Here is a 17,056-nt window from a genome sequence, read left to right on the forward strand (position 1 = left end):
GATAAAATCTTGAGACTTTGTAAAGCACTGGTGAGGCCTCACTTGGAGTTTTGGGCCTCTTATCTGAGAAAGGACGTCTTGAAACTGGAGAAGGTTCAATGGAGGTTCAAAAAATGATTCCAGGATTAAGTAGCTTGTCATATAAAGAGCATTTGATGCCTTTGGGGCTGTATTCACTGGAATTCAGAAGAATGAAGGCTGATCTAATTGAAACCTATCAAATGGTGAAAGGCCTTGACAGATTGGATATGGAGAGGACATTTTCTATGGCAGCAGTGTCTAAGATCAGACTCTTTTTGCACTAGTAATTTCATTTAATTTTAAAAATATGTATTTCTTATTGTAATTGATAACTTTTTTTGTCGTAATGCTGCCATAAAACAGCAAATTTCACGATGTATGCCAATGATATTAAAACTGATGTTGATTTTGATTCTGGAACAGTGATATAATCTCATGTTGTTGACTGGTTCTGATGAATGTTCAATGATATAAAATAATAAGTTTGGTTCCCTTTCCACAGATGCCACCATTCTCTGTTTCTATTGCAGATTTCCAGGGTAATTTGTGTTCTGATTACTGGAGAAGTTCCCAGGCTAGTCAGGTCAAAAAGGAGCCTCCACCCCTACTGCCAGCCAGAACAGAAATAACTCTGGGTGTGATATACAGCTCTGGGGAAAATGAAACATACAAGCACACTTGTACAGGTCACGACCAGTATCTCCTCAGAGCATCCATCCTAGAGCTTTCCTCACACTGTGGCTGTCACTCCCGGTGCCTGCCTGGATCTCAGGGTTAGATCGCAGGTATACAATAAAGGTCAGTGTAGTTTTCTGCTTTTAATATACTGTAATATGGAACTCTCTGACCAGAATCAAAACAAATACTTCTCCAAAATTTTTCTCCAAAAAATGGAGGGCTTTGTGGGAGGAAAGGGTTAGATTGATCTTGGAGTAGGTTAACAGGTCGGGGCCTGTACTGTGCTGCAATATTGTTCTATATTCTAATGTGAAATACATTATTAATATACAACATTTAAAGTAAATTTAATATCGAAGTACGTATGTGTCACCAAGTACTAGCCTGAGGTTCATTTTCTTGCAGGCATTCACAATAGAACAAAGATATACAATAGAATCAGTCAAAAACTACACACAAAAAATGACAATCAATAACCCATCATTTTAAAAAAATTCAACTTAATGCAAATAAACTAAATAAAGAACAGTAAAAACCTTACCATTTTACTTGCAGTTGGCATGAAGGAAAAGATAAGATTTTGAGTTTCCCCTGGTTGAAGGGCTCGAAGGAAACTCAACAGCTGGAAGGGACCTCCGGGATCCAGCAGAGTTGATTTCAGCTGTAATATTGTTCATTAAGGATTCATTTAGAGAAAACCACAGAAACCTGAAGATAAAGGTTTAAATAAATCTAGTAGTGATAATTTGACTCTCTATAAATGTATACTTAGTGGCCACTTTAATAGATACACCTGTACATCAGCTCATTAATGTAAATACCTAATCAGCCCATCGTGTGGCAACAACTCAAAGCATAAGAGTTTGTATCATGGTCAAGAGGTTCATTTGTTGATCACACAAAATATCAGAATGGGGAAGAAATGTGATTTAAGTGTTTTTGACCATGTAATGATTTTGGTGCCAGATGGGGTTTGAGGTTTGTGCTCAATATAAACTCTGGCACAGACTAGTTGGGGAAAATGATTTAGTTCTGCATTATATATCCTGCGTAATTATTGTAATTCTGTTTTAAAATTTCCCTTTTAATTCCTGCTTATGAGTTAGTGTCATGCAGCAGGGAATCAGGCTCTCCAACCTAATTGGTCCACGCCAACTAAGATTGCCATCCAAGCTGGTCCCATTTACCCACAATTGGTCCATATCACTCTCCTATTCTGTTCATGTACCTCTCCCAGTGTCTTTGGCCATTTTTCAGCAAGAAGCAAAAACACTTCATAAACACAACAGATCCATCAGTTACTGGAAATCTTGAGTAACACACACAAAATGCTGAAGGAATTAAACGAGTCAATCAGCATCTATGAAGGGGGATAAGCAGTTGACATTTTGAGCTGAGACCCTTCATACCTGGTATCACAGGTAGCTAGGGTTGTAAACAGAACGTTGGCACATCAGCCTTCATAAATCAAAGTACTGAGTAAAGGAGTTGGGATGCTACATTGAACACTGGTGAAGCCTAATTTGGAGTATCATGTGCAAATCTGGTCACCTACCTACAGCAAAGATTTCAAGAAAATTTAAAGAGTGCAGAGAAAATTTACATGGATGTTGCTGGGACTTGAGAACCTGAATATAAGGAAAGGTTGAATAGGTTAGAAGTTTATTCGCTAGAGCATAGGAGAATGATGGAAGATTTGATAAAGGTGTAGAAAATTATGAGGTGTATGGATAGGGTAAATGCAAGCAGGATTTTTCCACTGATGCTGAGTGAGACTAACTAGAAGTCATGGGTTAAGGGTGAAAGATGAGGGGGAGCTTTTAATTTAAAGGATGGTGAAAGTGTGGAACAACCTGCTGGCAGAACTAGTGGATGTAAGCTTGATTTCAACATTTAAGAGAAACTTGGATTGGTACAATGATGGGAGGGGCATGGAGGGCTATAGTCCAGGCGCAGGTCTATAGGACTAGGCAGATTAGAAGTTTGGCATGGACTAGATGGGCCAAAGGGCCTGTTCTGCGCTGTAGTGTTCTATGACTCTATAAGATTAACACTATTGTTTTACAGCATGCTGGCTCTAAGATTGTGGCCTGATTCCATCCTCTGTAAGGAGTTGTACACTTTTCCGTGACCACATGGGTTTCCTCTGGGTGCTCCTGTTTCGACCCACAGTCCAAAGGCGTACAAGTTAGGGTTTGTGAGTGTGGGCATGCTATGTTGGCACTAGATGCGTGGCAACACTTATGTTGGTGATATGATTTGATGCAAACAAAATGCATTTCACTGTATATCTTGATGTACATGTGACAAAGACAATCTTAATCATAATTTTAATTCTAAACAGGAGACTATTCATTTCCACATGATTGTCCATTAGGATTCCACTGGAATAGACAAGTGGAGGAAAGCTGTTTGTCTTGTATGTTGAGGCCAAATAAAGAGGGTAAATGAATCCAAGCTTATCCCCTGAATCATCTGTTGCAGTGTCAATCTTATCTGTTCACTACTCCTTTCTAACTAGGGATTGACCCATTAAAAGAGCATTGCAGCTCTCCCACTGGCTGACATCACAGTGCTGGTAGACTACAAATCCAGTGTGCTGAAAGCACCCAGTCCTCTCTAGCATGGGGGTCTTACCTTGGATCAAGTCGCAAGTAGTACTGCAGAAGCAGTGGAAGGGTGCTGCAGAGACAGAGGGCCTGAGCACACATTTTAAGTAAGTATTTGTATTTGTGTGTAACTTGCAGGGTTTACTGAATGTCTAGTGTTTGTCTTGCCCTGTAAATAAATGGTTAACTGACATACCGGTTGTGAGTGCTCTCAGTCCCCATGCACCAAATCCATGAAGCTGATTTCACACAACACCATTTCACCATACCATTTGGGTATGGATTTATATGAAGCATTAAGAGGGTGGATTAGTGGTATGAAAGGTAGTGTGGCCATCTCATAGCTCCAGTGACCCAGATCAACCCTAACCTGCTGTGTTCCCCATACAGAGTCTGTATGTGTCTCCCGTGACCATGTAATTATCCTCTGGGTGTTCTGCTTTCCAAGGATGCAAGGATGGGTTAACTGGCTAAATGTAAGATGCACTGTGGCGGACAGGAAGACTCTACAAGGGGTAGTCAAAACTGCCCAATGTATCACTGGCACCAGCTTACGTGTCATCAAGTAAATATATGCAGAAAGGTGCTGGAAAAGAAGCAGTGGCATCATGAAGGATCTCTCCCACCCTGCTCAGGGCCTGTTTGACCCAATCACATCAGAAGTCTACGTAACATCCATGATAGGACCACCAGACTCAAAAACAGTTACTTTCCCCAAGCAGTAAGGCTGATCAACACCTCCACACACTAACCCACCCATTCACTCCCCCAACCACCACTACTTTATAACACACACAAAATGCTGGAGGAACTCAGCAGGCCAGGCAGCATCTATGGAAAAGAGTACAGTTGACGTTTCAGACCGAGACCCTTCAGCAGAATGCTCTTGGCTCGAAAAGTCAACTGTATTTGTTCCTATAGATGTTGCCTGGCCTGCTGAGTTCCTCTAGCATTTTGTGTGAGTTGCTTGGATTTCCAGCATCTGCAGATTTTCTCGTGTTATGACAGGAGTGAAGGTAGGACCGATTAGAGATAAAAGTGGGAAGATGTGCCTGGAGGCTGTGGAAGTGAGCGAGGTCCTCAATGAATAAATCTCTTCGGTATTCACCACTGAGAGGGAACTTGATGACAGTGAGGACAATATGAGTGAGGTTGATGTTCTGGAGCATGTTGATATTAAGAGAGGAGGTGTTGGAGTTGTTAAAATACATTAGGATGGATAAGTCCCCGGGGCCTGACAGAATATTCCCTAAGCTGCTCCACGAGGCAAGGGAAGAGATTGCTGAACCTCTGGCTAGGATCTTTATGTCCTCATTGTCCACGGGAATGGTACCGGAGGATTGGAGGGAGGCAAATGTTGTCCCCTTGTTCAAAAACGGTAGTAGGGATAGTCCAGGTAATTATAGACCAGTGAGCCTTATGTCTGTGGTGGGAAAGCTGTTGGAAAAGATTCTTAGAGATAGGATCTATGGGCATTTAGAGAATCATGGTCTGATCAGGGACAGTCAGCATGGCTTTGTGAAGGGCAGATCGTGCCTAACAAGCCTGATAGAGTTCTTTGAGGAGGTGACCAGGCACATAGATGAGGGTCGTGCAGTGGATGTGATCTACGTGGATTTTAGTAAGGCATTTGACAAGGTTCCACATGGTAGGCTTATTCAGAAAGTCAGAAGGCATGGGATCCAGGGAAGTTTGGCCAGGTGGATTCAGAATCGGCTTGCCTGCAGAAGGCAGAGGGTCGTGGTGGAGGGAGTACATTCAGATTGGAGAGTTGTGACTAGTGGTGTCCCACAAGGATCTGTTCTGGGACCTCTACTTTTCGTGATTTTTATTAACAACCTGGATGTGGGGGTAGAAGGGTGGGTTGGCAAGTTTGCAGATGACACAAAGGTTGGTGGTGTTGTAGATAGTGTAGAGGATTGTCGAAGATTGCAGAGAGACATTGATAGGATGCAGAAGTGGGCTGAGAAGTGGCAGATGGAGTTCAACCCGGAGAAGTGTGAGGTGGTACACTTTGGAAGGACAAACTCCAAGGCAGAGTACAAAGTAAATGGCAGGATACTTGGTAGTGTGGAGGAGCAGAGGGATCTGGGGGTACATGTTCACAGATCCCTGAAAGTTGCCTCACAGGTAGATAGGGTAGTTAAGAAAGCTTATGGGGTGTTAGCTTTCATAAGTCAGGGGACAGAGTTTAAGAGTCGCGATGTAATGATGCAGCTCTATAAAACTCTAGTTAGGCCACACTTGGAGTACTGTGTCCAGTTCTGGTCGCCTCACTATAGGAAGGATGTGGAAGCATTGGAAAGGGTACAGAGGATATTTACCAGGATGCTGCCTGGTTTAGAGAGTATGGATTATGATCAGAGATTAAGGGAGCTAGGGCTTTACTCTTTGGAGAGAAGGAGGATGAGAGAAGACATGATAGAGGTGTACAAGATATTAAGAGGAATAGACAGAGTGGACAGCCAGCGCCTCTTCCCCAGGGCACCACTGCTCAGTACAAGAGGACATGGCTTTAAGGTAAGGGGAGGGAAGTTCAAGGGGGATGTTAGAGGAAGGTTTTTCACTCAGAGAGTGGTTGGTGCGTGGAAAAGCACTGCCTGAGTCAGTGGTGGAGGCAGATATAATAGTGAAATTTAAGAGACTACTAGACAGGTATATGGAGGAATTTAAGGTGGGGGGGGGTTATATGGGAGGCAGGGTTTGAGGGTTGGCACAACATTGTGGGCCGAAGGACCTGTAATGTGCTGTAATATTCTATGTTCTATGTTTGGACCACTACTTTATTATTTCCTGTCAATCACATTATGTACAGACCTTCCTGTGCCTATCGTCACTTTCTGGTCAAAGAATGAATTATGTATATTGTTACGAATGTGCCACAACTCTGAGGGGCCGAAGGGTACAAAGTCGCCCCCTCCTTCTTGAGAATCGCAAGATCGCTATTAATTCGGGTCTGGGACCCAGGAAATGAGAGAGAATCCTCAAGGTTTTGGAATGTGTCCTGGCCTCAGCAAGACAAAGCCACGGATAACGGCCATTGTCTCTTGGAGACGGAATTGTGTATTGAGTACTGTACAATTCATTGAAGCCCTCAGGGGATGACCAGAGTGGGCTGGTTGAGGGATTGCATCATCCCAACCCGACTAACATCTGAGACCCCATGAGTAAGGATAAAAGAGGGTCTGGGGAACAACCCCTTTAGACGCACCAGGAGAAACACTAGAAATCCCGTGACAGCGTTTAATAGCGACAGCTGGTGGGGCTCACGTGCGTCCTTTTCCCTTGCCTGGGAATTGGCGGGCTCGCCACGGAAGAACGGCTTTAGCTAAAGGAGAGGCCACAAGTGACCGGCCACACCAATAGAACTCTCGAAGGATCGAAATCATAAAAAGAAAAGCCGGCAAGTTTCTAAAAATCTCTCTCTTGACTCCAACCAAAGGCTGCAGCCTGAATGAACTGAGTGACTTTTATATTTCCATCGGACAATACATTTATCCCCTAGACAACGATAGAGCTATTTCTTATTGATTATTATTATACCCGCACTTTTAGATTTAGTATTGACGACATATATTATCTGTATGTTTGCATTGATATTATTTTTGTGTATTTTTACTAATAAATACTGTTAAAAATAGTACCATCAGACTTCAACGGACCTCTCTATCTTTGCTGGTAAGTGACCCAGTAACGGGGTTCGTAACAATATAAGCTATCTTACATATTTATATTATTAGGTTTTTTATTATTATCACTTTCTTTATCTTATTGGTTTTTTGTGCTGCAAAGGAGCAGGAGTAACAATTATTTCATTCCCCTTTAGACTTATGTACTGGAAATGACATTCAACAATCTCGAATGCTGAATCTTGTATGTAGTTGGTCTCAGAACTGAATGTGAAATTGAAGAAATATGAGGGAAAACAGGTTACAGGGAAACAGGCGGGCGAATAGATTGTTCTGTGAATGTGAATTGCCCTGATGGGGTGAATGGCCTCCTCAATCATAAGGATTACTCTGGACAACAAATCTTTTCAGAAGTGTTGCTCCCTCAGAATTTTATTTTTGTTTATGATAGACTGCTTGAAGATGAACACAAAAATAATTTCAGACTACTTGTATCATGTAGGAATTCGGATAAACAACAAATTAACTTCTATTGAATATAATGTGTTTAATTGCAGAATGGTGCTGATGCTTTGCAATAGTTCAACTAAGTTAAAAAAAATTTTGTTAATGATTTTCATTTGTACTCAGTGTCTGAGGCTTCTCGCTTAAGTGTCCAACAATAATTCGCCAGCATTGATGGATTCCAGTTGCCCTGTTATCTTTTCTTCATGACCGCAATGTCCTGGTGAAACCTTTCACCATGCTTGTCACTAACAGCAACAAGATTTGCAGGGAAAAAGTCTAAATAGGAATGCAGTAAATTAATCCTTAGTGACATGTTGCATTTCATGGGTTTTATATGCTTGAAACATGCTTTCAACCAGCTGCATGTAGCTTGGTGCTCTGTAGATGCTGAGAAAAATTTCAACAACTTCCTTGAATGCCTTCCATGTGATTTTCTCTGGTCCCACTAGAAATTCTTCAAATTGCCTGTCACTGATGACCTGTTTGATTTGTGGACCAACACAAATATTTTCCTTAATCTTGGCATCAGTTATTCTGGGAAGCATCTGTTTCAAATATCAAAATCCTTCATTGAAATTTTTGTGCCTGGTGATAGCAAATTCCATCCTTACAGTCCTGAACCCAATAATTATTATTAAAACCTGTCCTGCCATGTAGCAGCCGCACCGCCTAAGCATGCCCAAGCATGCCTGGACAAGATAGGAAACTTTTCAGCTTACATTGTAGGCAACATTTTAATTGACTTGAATTATGAATTGAAATAATAAACATAAGTGGTTTTAAGAAATGGTGCGTGATAGGGAAATTTCATGGTGATTTTCATGGTCAGTAGCACAAAATTCATAAGATACACCAAAAGGTATTCAGGAAGTAAAATCTTTGTTGTCCAGTGTTATTAGAAATATGATTACACTCTTTGCACACCTTTTTATTTGTGCAATTTCATTTAACATAAGGGATAAAAGAGGCGAGGTAAATAAAAGCAGAACACAAGGCTCAGGCCCACAGTTATGAGCAATCAATACCTTCACACGACCATAGGAACTTCTGGAGTAGTCAATACAACTAAAGTGAAAGGATACCTCCAGATCATCTTGAGAAATATTCTGAACCATGACCTTTTTAACTATTCTTTGCCCTGCAATAACATTAAAATAAATTAGATTTATTTAAACATCATTTACATGTGAGGAAAATTAGCTCTAAATTTCTAAAGCCTCAAACCATCAGGTAGCGACCCTACTAGACACTAAAAGCTATTGGTGCTGAAATCCTTTAAATTCATCACAATTAATTTTCACTTGTCCTTGAATAATGTTTATATGGGTACATGTAAAAAAAAGCTGAACTGTTTGTCATTTCTGCTTCAAGTGTGGATTGTATTCAGCAGAACAGCATCTACAAAGCTGCTTGAGCAAGCTAGGACTTTTCTATTTGGAGTGAAGGAGGGTAAGAAGTGACGTGATAGAGGTGTACAAGATTCTAAGATGCATAGTTCGAGTGGACAGCCAGAGACTTTTTCCCAGGGAAGAAATGGCTAAAATAAAGGGGGATAATTTTAAAGTGATTGGAGAAAAGTATAGGGGGGATGTCAGAGGTAGTTTTTTTTCAGACAGAGAGTGGTGGGTTTGTGGATGAGCTGTTGTAGCTGGTGGTGGAGGCAGGTACATTGGAGACATTTAAGAAAGTCAGATAGCACATGGATTAAAGGAAGATGAAAGGTTATGTGTGAGGGAAGGGTTAGATTGATCTTAGGGCAGGTTAAGAGGTTGGCACAACCTTGTAGGCCAGAGGGGCTGTGCCATGCTGTAATATTGTATGTTTTATGTTAAATCTAGGCACAAACGTCAATGTGGAAGTGAGATTATTTTGTATAATCAATGTCATTATACCTTCTCTTTAGATAAAAAAATCTCAGAAAAATTATCTAGAAACATTGTAACATAGAAAACATAGAAACATAGAAAACCTACAGAACAATACAGGCTCTTCAGCCCACAATGTTGTGCCCAACATGTAGTTACTTTAGAAATAACCTAAGGGTACCCATAGCTCTCTATTTTTCTAAGCTTTATGTACCTATCCAGGAGTCTCTTAAAAGATGTATCATATCCACCTCCACCACTGTTGCTGGCAGCCCATTCCATGCACTCACCACTCTCTGCGTAAAAAACGTGCCCGTGATGTCCCCTCTGAACCTACTTCCAAGCACCTTAAAACTGCACCCTCTCATGTTAGCCATTTCAGCCCTGGGAAAGAGCTTCTGACTGACCACACGATCAATGCCTTTCATCATCTTATACACAATAATTCTCTGGAATTATTGGGCCCTCCATATCCTCTCACAATCAACCCCCATAATCCAACAGAGAACACACCATGTCCTGGACTAGTTGAATTTTTAAACCAATGACTATAGGCTACAGTTATTTTGAGTATTCAGACCACTTACAGCATCATTATGGACATTAGTCGGCACTATACTCTAACAGAGTAATAGAACACTACACCACAGAAACAAGCCCTTCGGCTCATCTGGTTTGTGCTGAATTGTCCCATCGACCTGCACCCAAGCCATTGTCCTCCATAAACTCCCATCCATATACTAATCTAAACTTTTCTGAAATGTTGCAATCAAACCTACATCTACTGCTTGTGCTGGCAGATTGTTCCACACTCTCACTGCCCTCTGAGTAAAATCCCCTTTCAAGTTCACCCTTAACCTATGACATCCACTTCTAGATTCACTCAACCTCAGTGAAAAAAGCCTGTTTGCATTAACCCTATCTATACCCCTCATAATTTTGTAGACCTTTGTATTTTGTAATAGTGTAATGCATTTCAATCTGACATCCAACAGGGCAGAATACAGGTTCCCTCAATGTACAGCTTTCCATCCGTAGTAATCTTGGTGGACTTGCACCATCCAGGCCATGCTCTCTTGTCTCTGCTGCCATAAAGAAGGAGATACAGGAGCCTTATGTCCTATATCACCAGGTTCAGGAATAGTTATTACCCCTCAATCATTAGGCTCTTAAATCAGAGGGGATAACTTCAGTCAACTTCACTCACCCCAACACCGAACTGTTCCTATAACCTATGAAATCACTTTCAAGGACTCTTCATCTCATGTTCTCAGTATTTCTTGCTTATTTATTTATTATTATTATTTTGTTTATAATTTTTGTCTCTTTGTACTTACCGTGAATGCCCGCAGGAGATTGCAGAGGAGCTGGAAAATGCATGTAATAAGGGTAATGTCACAGTTGTAATGGGGGACTTCAATAGGCAAGGGGATTGGGAAAATCAGTTTGGTATCAGATTGCAAGAGGGGGCAATTTTTGAATGCTTACCAGATGGCTTTTTAGAGTAGCGTGTGCTTGAGCCTATTCAGGGAGAGGCTATCTGAGACTGGGTGTTGTACAATAGCCCAGATCTTATTTGGGAGCTTAAAGGAAAGGAACACTTAGGAGACAGTGATCATAATATGATTGAATTCATACTGCAACTTGAGAGGGAGAAGCAGCGGTCAGATGTATCTATCGCAATGGAATGAAAGGGAATTACAGAGGCATGAGAGAGGAGCTTACCCTGGTGGATTGCAGGAGGATACTAGCAGAGCAGAGCAGTGTTGGCTAAAGTTTCTGGGAATAGTTCACAAGGTGCAGGATAGATGCGTCCCAAAGAAGAAGTTGTTCTCAAATGGCAGGCATAGGCAACCATGGTTGACAAGAAAAGTGAAGGAAAGGGCATATAATGTAGCAAAAGTGTGGAAGTTGGATGATTGGGAAGTTTTTAAAATCCAACAAAAGGCAACTTAAAAGGTATAAGAAGGAAAAAGATGAAATATGAAGGCAAATTAGCCAATTTGCAGTTGGAATTAGCCAATTAACCAATTGGAAGTTGAAAGCAGGACACTAAAAGTTTTTTTCAGTTATATGATTAAAAGGGAGGTGAGAATTGAAATTGGATCCCTGGAAAATGACGCTGGTGAGGTAGTAGTGGGGGACGAAGAAATGGCAGATGAACTTAATGGGCACTTTGCATCAGTCTTTACTGTAGAAGACACTAGCAGTGTGTCAGAGGTCTGTGAGTATCAGGGAGCAAGACTGAGTGCCATAGCTATTTCAAAGGAAAAAGTGCTAGGCAACCTGAAAGGTCTTAAGGTGGATAAGTCACCTGGACCAGATAGACTACATCCCAGAGTCCTGAGAGAGGCTGCTGAGGAGATAATAGATGCATTAGCTATGATTTTCCAAGAATCACTTGAATCTGGCATGATCCCAGAGGACTGGAAGATTTCAAATATCACTCCACTCTTTTAGAAGGGAGGAAGGCAAAAGGAAAGGAAATTATAGGCCAGATAGCCTAACTTCAGTGGTTGGGTAAGTGTTAGAGTCTATTATTAAGGATGAGGTCTTGGGATACTTGGAGACTAATGTTAAAATAAGTCAAAGTCAGCATGATTTCTTTGAAGGGAAATCTTGCCTGACAAATCTGTTAGAGTTCTTTGAGGAAGTAACAAGCAGGGTGGACAAAGGAGAGGCAATGGATATCATTTATTTGGATTGTCAAAGGGCATTTAATAAGGTGCATACACATGAGGCTGCTTAACAAGATAAAATCCTATGGTGTTACAGGAAAGATATTGGCATGGATAGAGGAATGGCCTAGAGACAGTGAGTGAGAATAAAGGGAGCCTTTTCTGGTTGGCAGCCAGTGAATAGTGGGTCAGTATTGGGACCGTAACTTTTCACATTGTTTGTTAGTGATTTGGATAATGGAATTGCTAAAGTTTGCAGATGATACGAAGATAGGTGGAGGGGTAGATAATGCTGAGGAAGCAATGCAATTGCAGCAGGACATAGACAAATTGGAGGAATGGGCAAAAATGTGACAGATGGAATATAGTGTTAGGAAATGTGTGATAATGTATTTTGGTAAAAGGAACAATAGTGAGAATTATTATCTAAATGGGGAGAAAGTTCAAACATCCGAGGTGCAAAGGGATGAAAGAGTCCTTGTGTAATACTCTCAGTAGGTTAATTTACAGGTTGAGTCTGTGGTAAAGAAGGCAAATGCAATGTTGCCATTTATTTCAAGGGGAATAGAATATAAATGCAAGGAGATAATGCTGAGGCTTTATAAGACACTAGTCAGGCTGCCCTTGGAGTATTGTCAATGGTTTTGGATCCATATCTCAAAAAGGGTGTTTTGTATTTGGACAGAGTCCAGAGAACTAGAGGGCACAGCCTCAAAATTGAGGGGCGACCTTTTAGAACAAAGGTAAGGAATAATTTTTTTAGCTAGAGAGTGGTGAATCTGTGGGATGCTTTGCAACAAACTGTGGTGGAGGCCAAGTCTGTGGGTAGATTTAAGGCAGAAGTTGAAAGTTTACTGATCAGACAGGGCATCAAAGGATATGGCGAGAAGGCAGGTGTATGGGGTTGAGTGGGAACTGGGATCAGCCATGATGGAATGGCAGAGCAGACTCGATGGACTGAATGGCCTAATTCTGCTCCTATGTCTTAAACTCTTATGAAAAATGAATTTCATGGTTGTAAATGGTAACATATATATACTTTGATAATAAATTTACTTTGAACTTTGATATCTCCAACTTGCCTGTGAACAGTTGTATTCACTTTCAGGAGATTTCAGGATCCTAGAGCAGATATCTAATACTTAACAGCTTAGCTAGTTAATCTAGACAACTCAGTTGAGACCATGGGAACAGAGTTATGCCATTCAGCCCATTGAGCTTGCTCTGCCAATCCATTATGGCTGATTTATTAACCTTCTCAACACTATTCTCCTGTTTTCTCTCTGTGATCATTGACACCCTTACTAATCAAGAATCTACCATCCTCCATTTTAAATAGATCCAAAGACAGCTGTCTGTGGAAATGAATTCCACAGATTCACCATCCTCTGGCTAAAGAAATTTTTCCTCATCTTTGACCTAAAGGGATGTCTCTCTCTTCTGAAGCTGTGCCCTTTGGTCTTAAGACTCCCCTACTACAGGAAATAATTTATATGCTTCTGATAATTAGAAAACATGATTAAGATCCAACAAACAAATTGTACACTGGATTAATTGTAATTGAGTGTATAAAATATTACATTACCTTCTGCATTCTCTCCGAAGTCTACAATATTCCGCTTGTTACATGGAACAAGTACGAGTGGTGGGGCAATTGTAGGGCAATTAACTTCTAGATACAGCGTGTTGTGAATGCTACAATGCACAAGATATTAACAGTTACTTAAGTGCAAATTTATTGTCATTCAGCTGCACACATTTATGCTGCCAAACAAAACAATGTTCCTCCAGACCAAGGTGGACAACACAGTACAGTCGGCCCTCCTTATCCGTGAATTCCACATGCGTGAATTCAACCAACCATGAATCACGAAAACCCGAAAGTGCTCTTCCAGCACTTGTTGTTCGAGCATGTGCAGACCTTTTTTTTTTCTTGTCACTATTCCCTAAACAATGCAGTATAACAACCATTTTACATAGCATTTACATTGTATTAGGTATTATAAGTAATCTGGAGATGATTTAAAGTATACGGGAGGATGTGAGTGGGTTATTGTGGATTGGAATCGAAAAAAATCATAAGTTCTTACTAAGTAAGTCTGAACAGGTACATCCGGTATTATTTAGCGTCAGTTAGTCAAATGTTTGTCTCAGTATATAGTATATATTTTACCTTTCTATGCATATAAAACACTTAAGAATGTATGTTTCAGCGCCAGGCTCGGGAGCAGAAGTTCTCGCGACTTGGGACAGACCGCTCCCGAGTGTGCTCTCCACCGTGCCGGGTTGATGTGGAGGATCAAAAACCCAAAATCAATAACTAAACCACTGCGTTGCTTAGTAATAATTGTCGCTTTCATCAGGATAGAGCCTTTCTCACTTTATCCTTTAAAATTGTTCTGATCGTTGACCGATGTAGCCTAACACTTTTCCAGTGACCAATGGCGTTTCGCCTCTTTCTGATCGCTTTATTATTTCCACTTTATTTTCAATCATGTTCGTGAAACAGGTTAAATAAGGTCTGGGGTTCCACTGGGTCCTAAAGTCCACCGTATTTGACAGGTTGAATAAGGAACTTGAACATCCACGAATTTTGGTATCCGTGAGGAGTCCCGGAACCAATCCCCCGTGGTTAAGGAGGGCCGACTGTACATATAACTCACAGATAACATATAAAGTTATGCTACCACAAATAAATTAACAGATAAGTTGCACTTATGACACAAGTTAAAGATTAAACATTATAGTGCTATTGGCACTTCATATGTGATGTAACCTGGGTGGTGGCAGGGAGTTCAGTGGTCTCACAGCCAGGGGGAAGAAGCTGTTTCTCATCCTGGCAGTTCTTATCCTAATGCTATGCTACCCTCCTGCCTGATGGTAGGGATTCCAAAAGACCGTGGGGTGGAAGGGGGGGAGGGGGAAAATCCTTGACCATGGTAGGCACCACTCCTGATTGACACTTGTGACTGCTAAGATAAGAAGAACTCTTTGCTACATAGTCATGAAAAAGCAAAGGATACATTGTTAACCTGTATGGTAGCATAGTGGTTAGCGCAATGCTTTACAGTATCAGTAACCCAGGTTCAATTACTGCTACTGTCTGTCTGTGTACGTTTCTCCTATGACTCCATGGGTTTCCTCTGGGTGCTCCGGTTTCCTCCCACAGCCCAAAGATGTACTGGTTGGTAGGTAAAATGGTCATTGTAAATTGCTTTGAGATTAGGCTAGGGTTAAATTGGGAGTTGCTGGAAGTGTGGCTCGAAGGGCTGGAAGAGCCTGTACCTCAATAAAATAAATAAATAAACAAGCATTCAAAATTTCATCTGTTGTAGAAAACTCTGAAGTACTGTTCCTAAACATAAAACTGCCTTACAAAATTCATTGGGTGCAATCTACCATCATTGCAGGACTTGTAATGTGTCCAGGACAAAAAAGCGGATGGGAAAAGTCACTATGGGCACAATCAACCTTTTCCAAGAGCTAACTTCTGGAAAGTGCTATAGGGCTATTAAAACTTAAAACTTCATGACATCTTAAAAGTTTCTTCCCCAAGGCAGTTAATCTGATCAACCGTTCTACTTAGACTCGCCACCCACTCTCTCTATTATTCCCCTCTCCCATCACTGCACTGCACTGTAAACACTTTAAACCAATTTTTATAATGGTGTTTACATTGTAAATACATGCCAGTATTTATATATTTAAGCACATTTTATTCCAATCTATACATTAACCTTTAACCTTATTTTTTATATAAATCTTTATTCTTTATAATTGTTGAATGTTATTTTTGTTGGGATGTCGAGCCCTGACCAACACAGCACAACAAATTTCTAATCCATATAAATATGGCAAATAATGTTGATCCTTGATATCCTATGGATTCTTCAAAACACTATTTTAATATACACTCAGTGGCCACATTACTAAGAACAGGAATGGAATCCAGTGTGGTCTTCTGCTACTGTAGCCCATCCACTTTAAAATTCAATGTGTTGTGCATTCAGAGATGCTCTTCTGCACATCACTGTTGTAACATGTGGTTGTTTGAGTTACTGTCACCTTCCTGTCAGCTTGAACAATTCTGGCCATTCTCCTCTGTCCTCTTTCATTAACAAGGCATTCTTGCCCACAGACCTGCTACTCACTGGATGTTTTTTGTTTTTTTACACCATTCTCTGTAAATTCTAGAGACTGCTGTGCATGGAATTCCCAGGAGATCAGTAGTTTTTGTGATACTGAAACCACCCTTTCTGGCACCAACAATCATTCCATGGTCAAAGTCACTTAGATCACACTTCATCCTTATTCTGATGTTTGGTTTGAACAACAACTGAATCTCTTGACTGTGTCTGCATGCTTTTATGCATTGAATTGCCGCCACATGATTGGCTGATAGTAATACACAGATGTAAAGTTCAAAATTCAAAGTACTTTTATTATCTGCTGGTACATGATTGGCTGACAGTAATACACAGATGTAAAGTTCAAAATTCAAAGTACTTTTATTATCAACTAGACAACCGGGTGACCCATTGGGGCACCCTTTGAGAGAAATGTAGTGCAGTCTGATGTGATGTGCTTTGGAAATTAAAGAAGAAAAACTCAGTTTATTAAAGAAGAAAGACACGTAACAAGGCAAATATAGCTCCTTCTCTTTTAATGAAGGACATTTTTGATGGCAACGTTGATTGTTGATCTGCCACCCTTGTGCCTTTCGTTGTCATTCTGGAGATGTGCAGTCCTTTCATCCGCTGTCTCTTCATCTCTTCTGCTGTTTGTTTTTTGTCTCTGATCCCGGAGACGTGCATTTCTCTGCTCCTTTGTCTCTTCCTCTCTCCTCCTTCTGTGCCTGTTTTTGTCATTCTGGAGACGTGCAGCCCTTTCATCCCCCTTCTCTTCATCTCTTCTCCTGTTTGTTCTTTGTCTCTGATCCTGGAGTCATGCAGCCCTGGCCTCAATCAATTCTTGTTCTCTCCCTCTCCTTGCTGCTTCCCGACGATGATTGGCTTAATCTCTTAACCATAATATCCCCATTCTCTTTCCACGTGGCATAATTAGGCTGA

General features: G+C 40.9%; 1 protein-coding gene across 8 annotated transcripts in view; it reads right to left on the minus strand.

Annotated features, from left to right (window-relative positions):
* Window positions 1-17,056, minus strand: part of cfap74 (cilia and flagella associated protein 74) — a 461,786-nt gene that overhangs the window by 47,831 nt on the left and 396,899 nt on the right. For all 8 annotated transcript variants that reach the window (XR_012096720.1, XR_012096719.1, XM_073032445.1 and 5 more), the window contains 3 exons: window positions 13,573-13,682; window positions 8,527-8,582; window positions 1,241-1,360 (listed from right to left, as the gene is read on the minus strand). Coding sequence is in view for 6 of the 8 variants with exons in the window: in XM_073032445.1 (XP_072888546.1) it covers window positions 1,241-1,360; window positions 8,527-8,582; window positions 13,573-13,682 (286 nt within the window). In the remaining 2 variants the exon portion in view is untranslated. The remainder of the gene's footprint in view (window positions 1-1,240; window positions 1,361-8,526; window positions 8,583-13,572; window positions 13,683-17,056) is intronic.

The sequence above is a fragment of the Hemitrygon akajei genome, chromosome 29, assembly GCF_048418815.1.
Source record: "Hemitrygon akajei chromosome 29, sHemAka1.3, whole genome shotgun sequence".
Lineage (NCBI taxonomy): Eukaryota > Metazoa > Chordata > Chondrichthyes > Myliobatiformes > Dasyatidae > Hemitrygon > Hemitrygon akajei.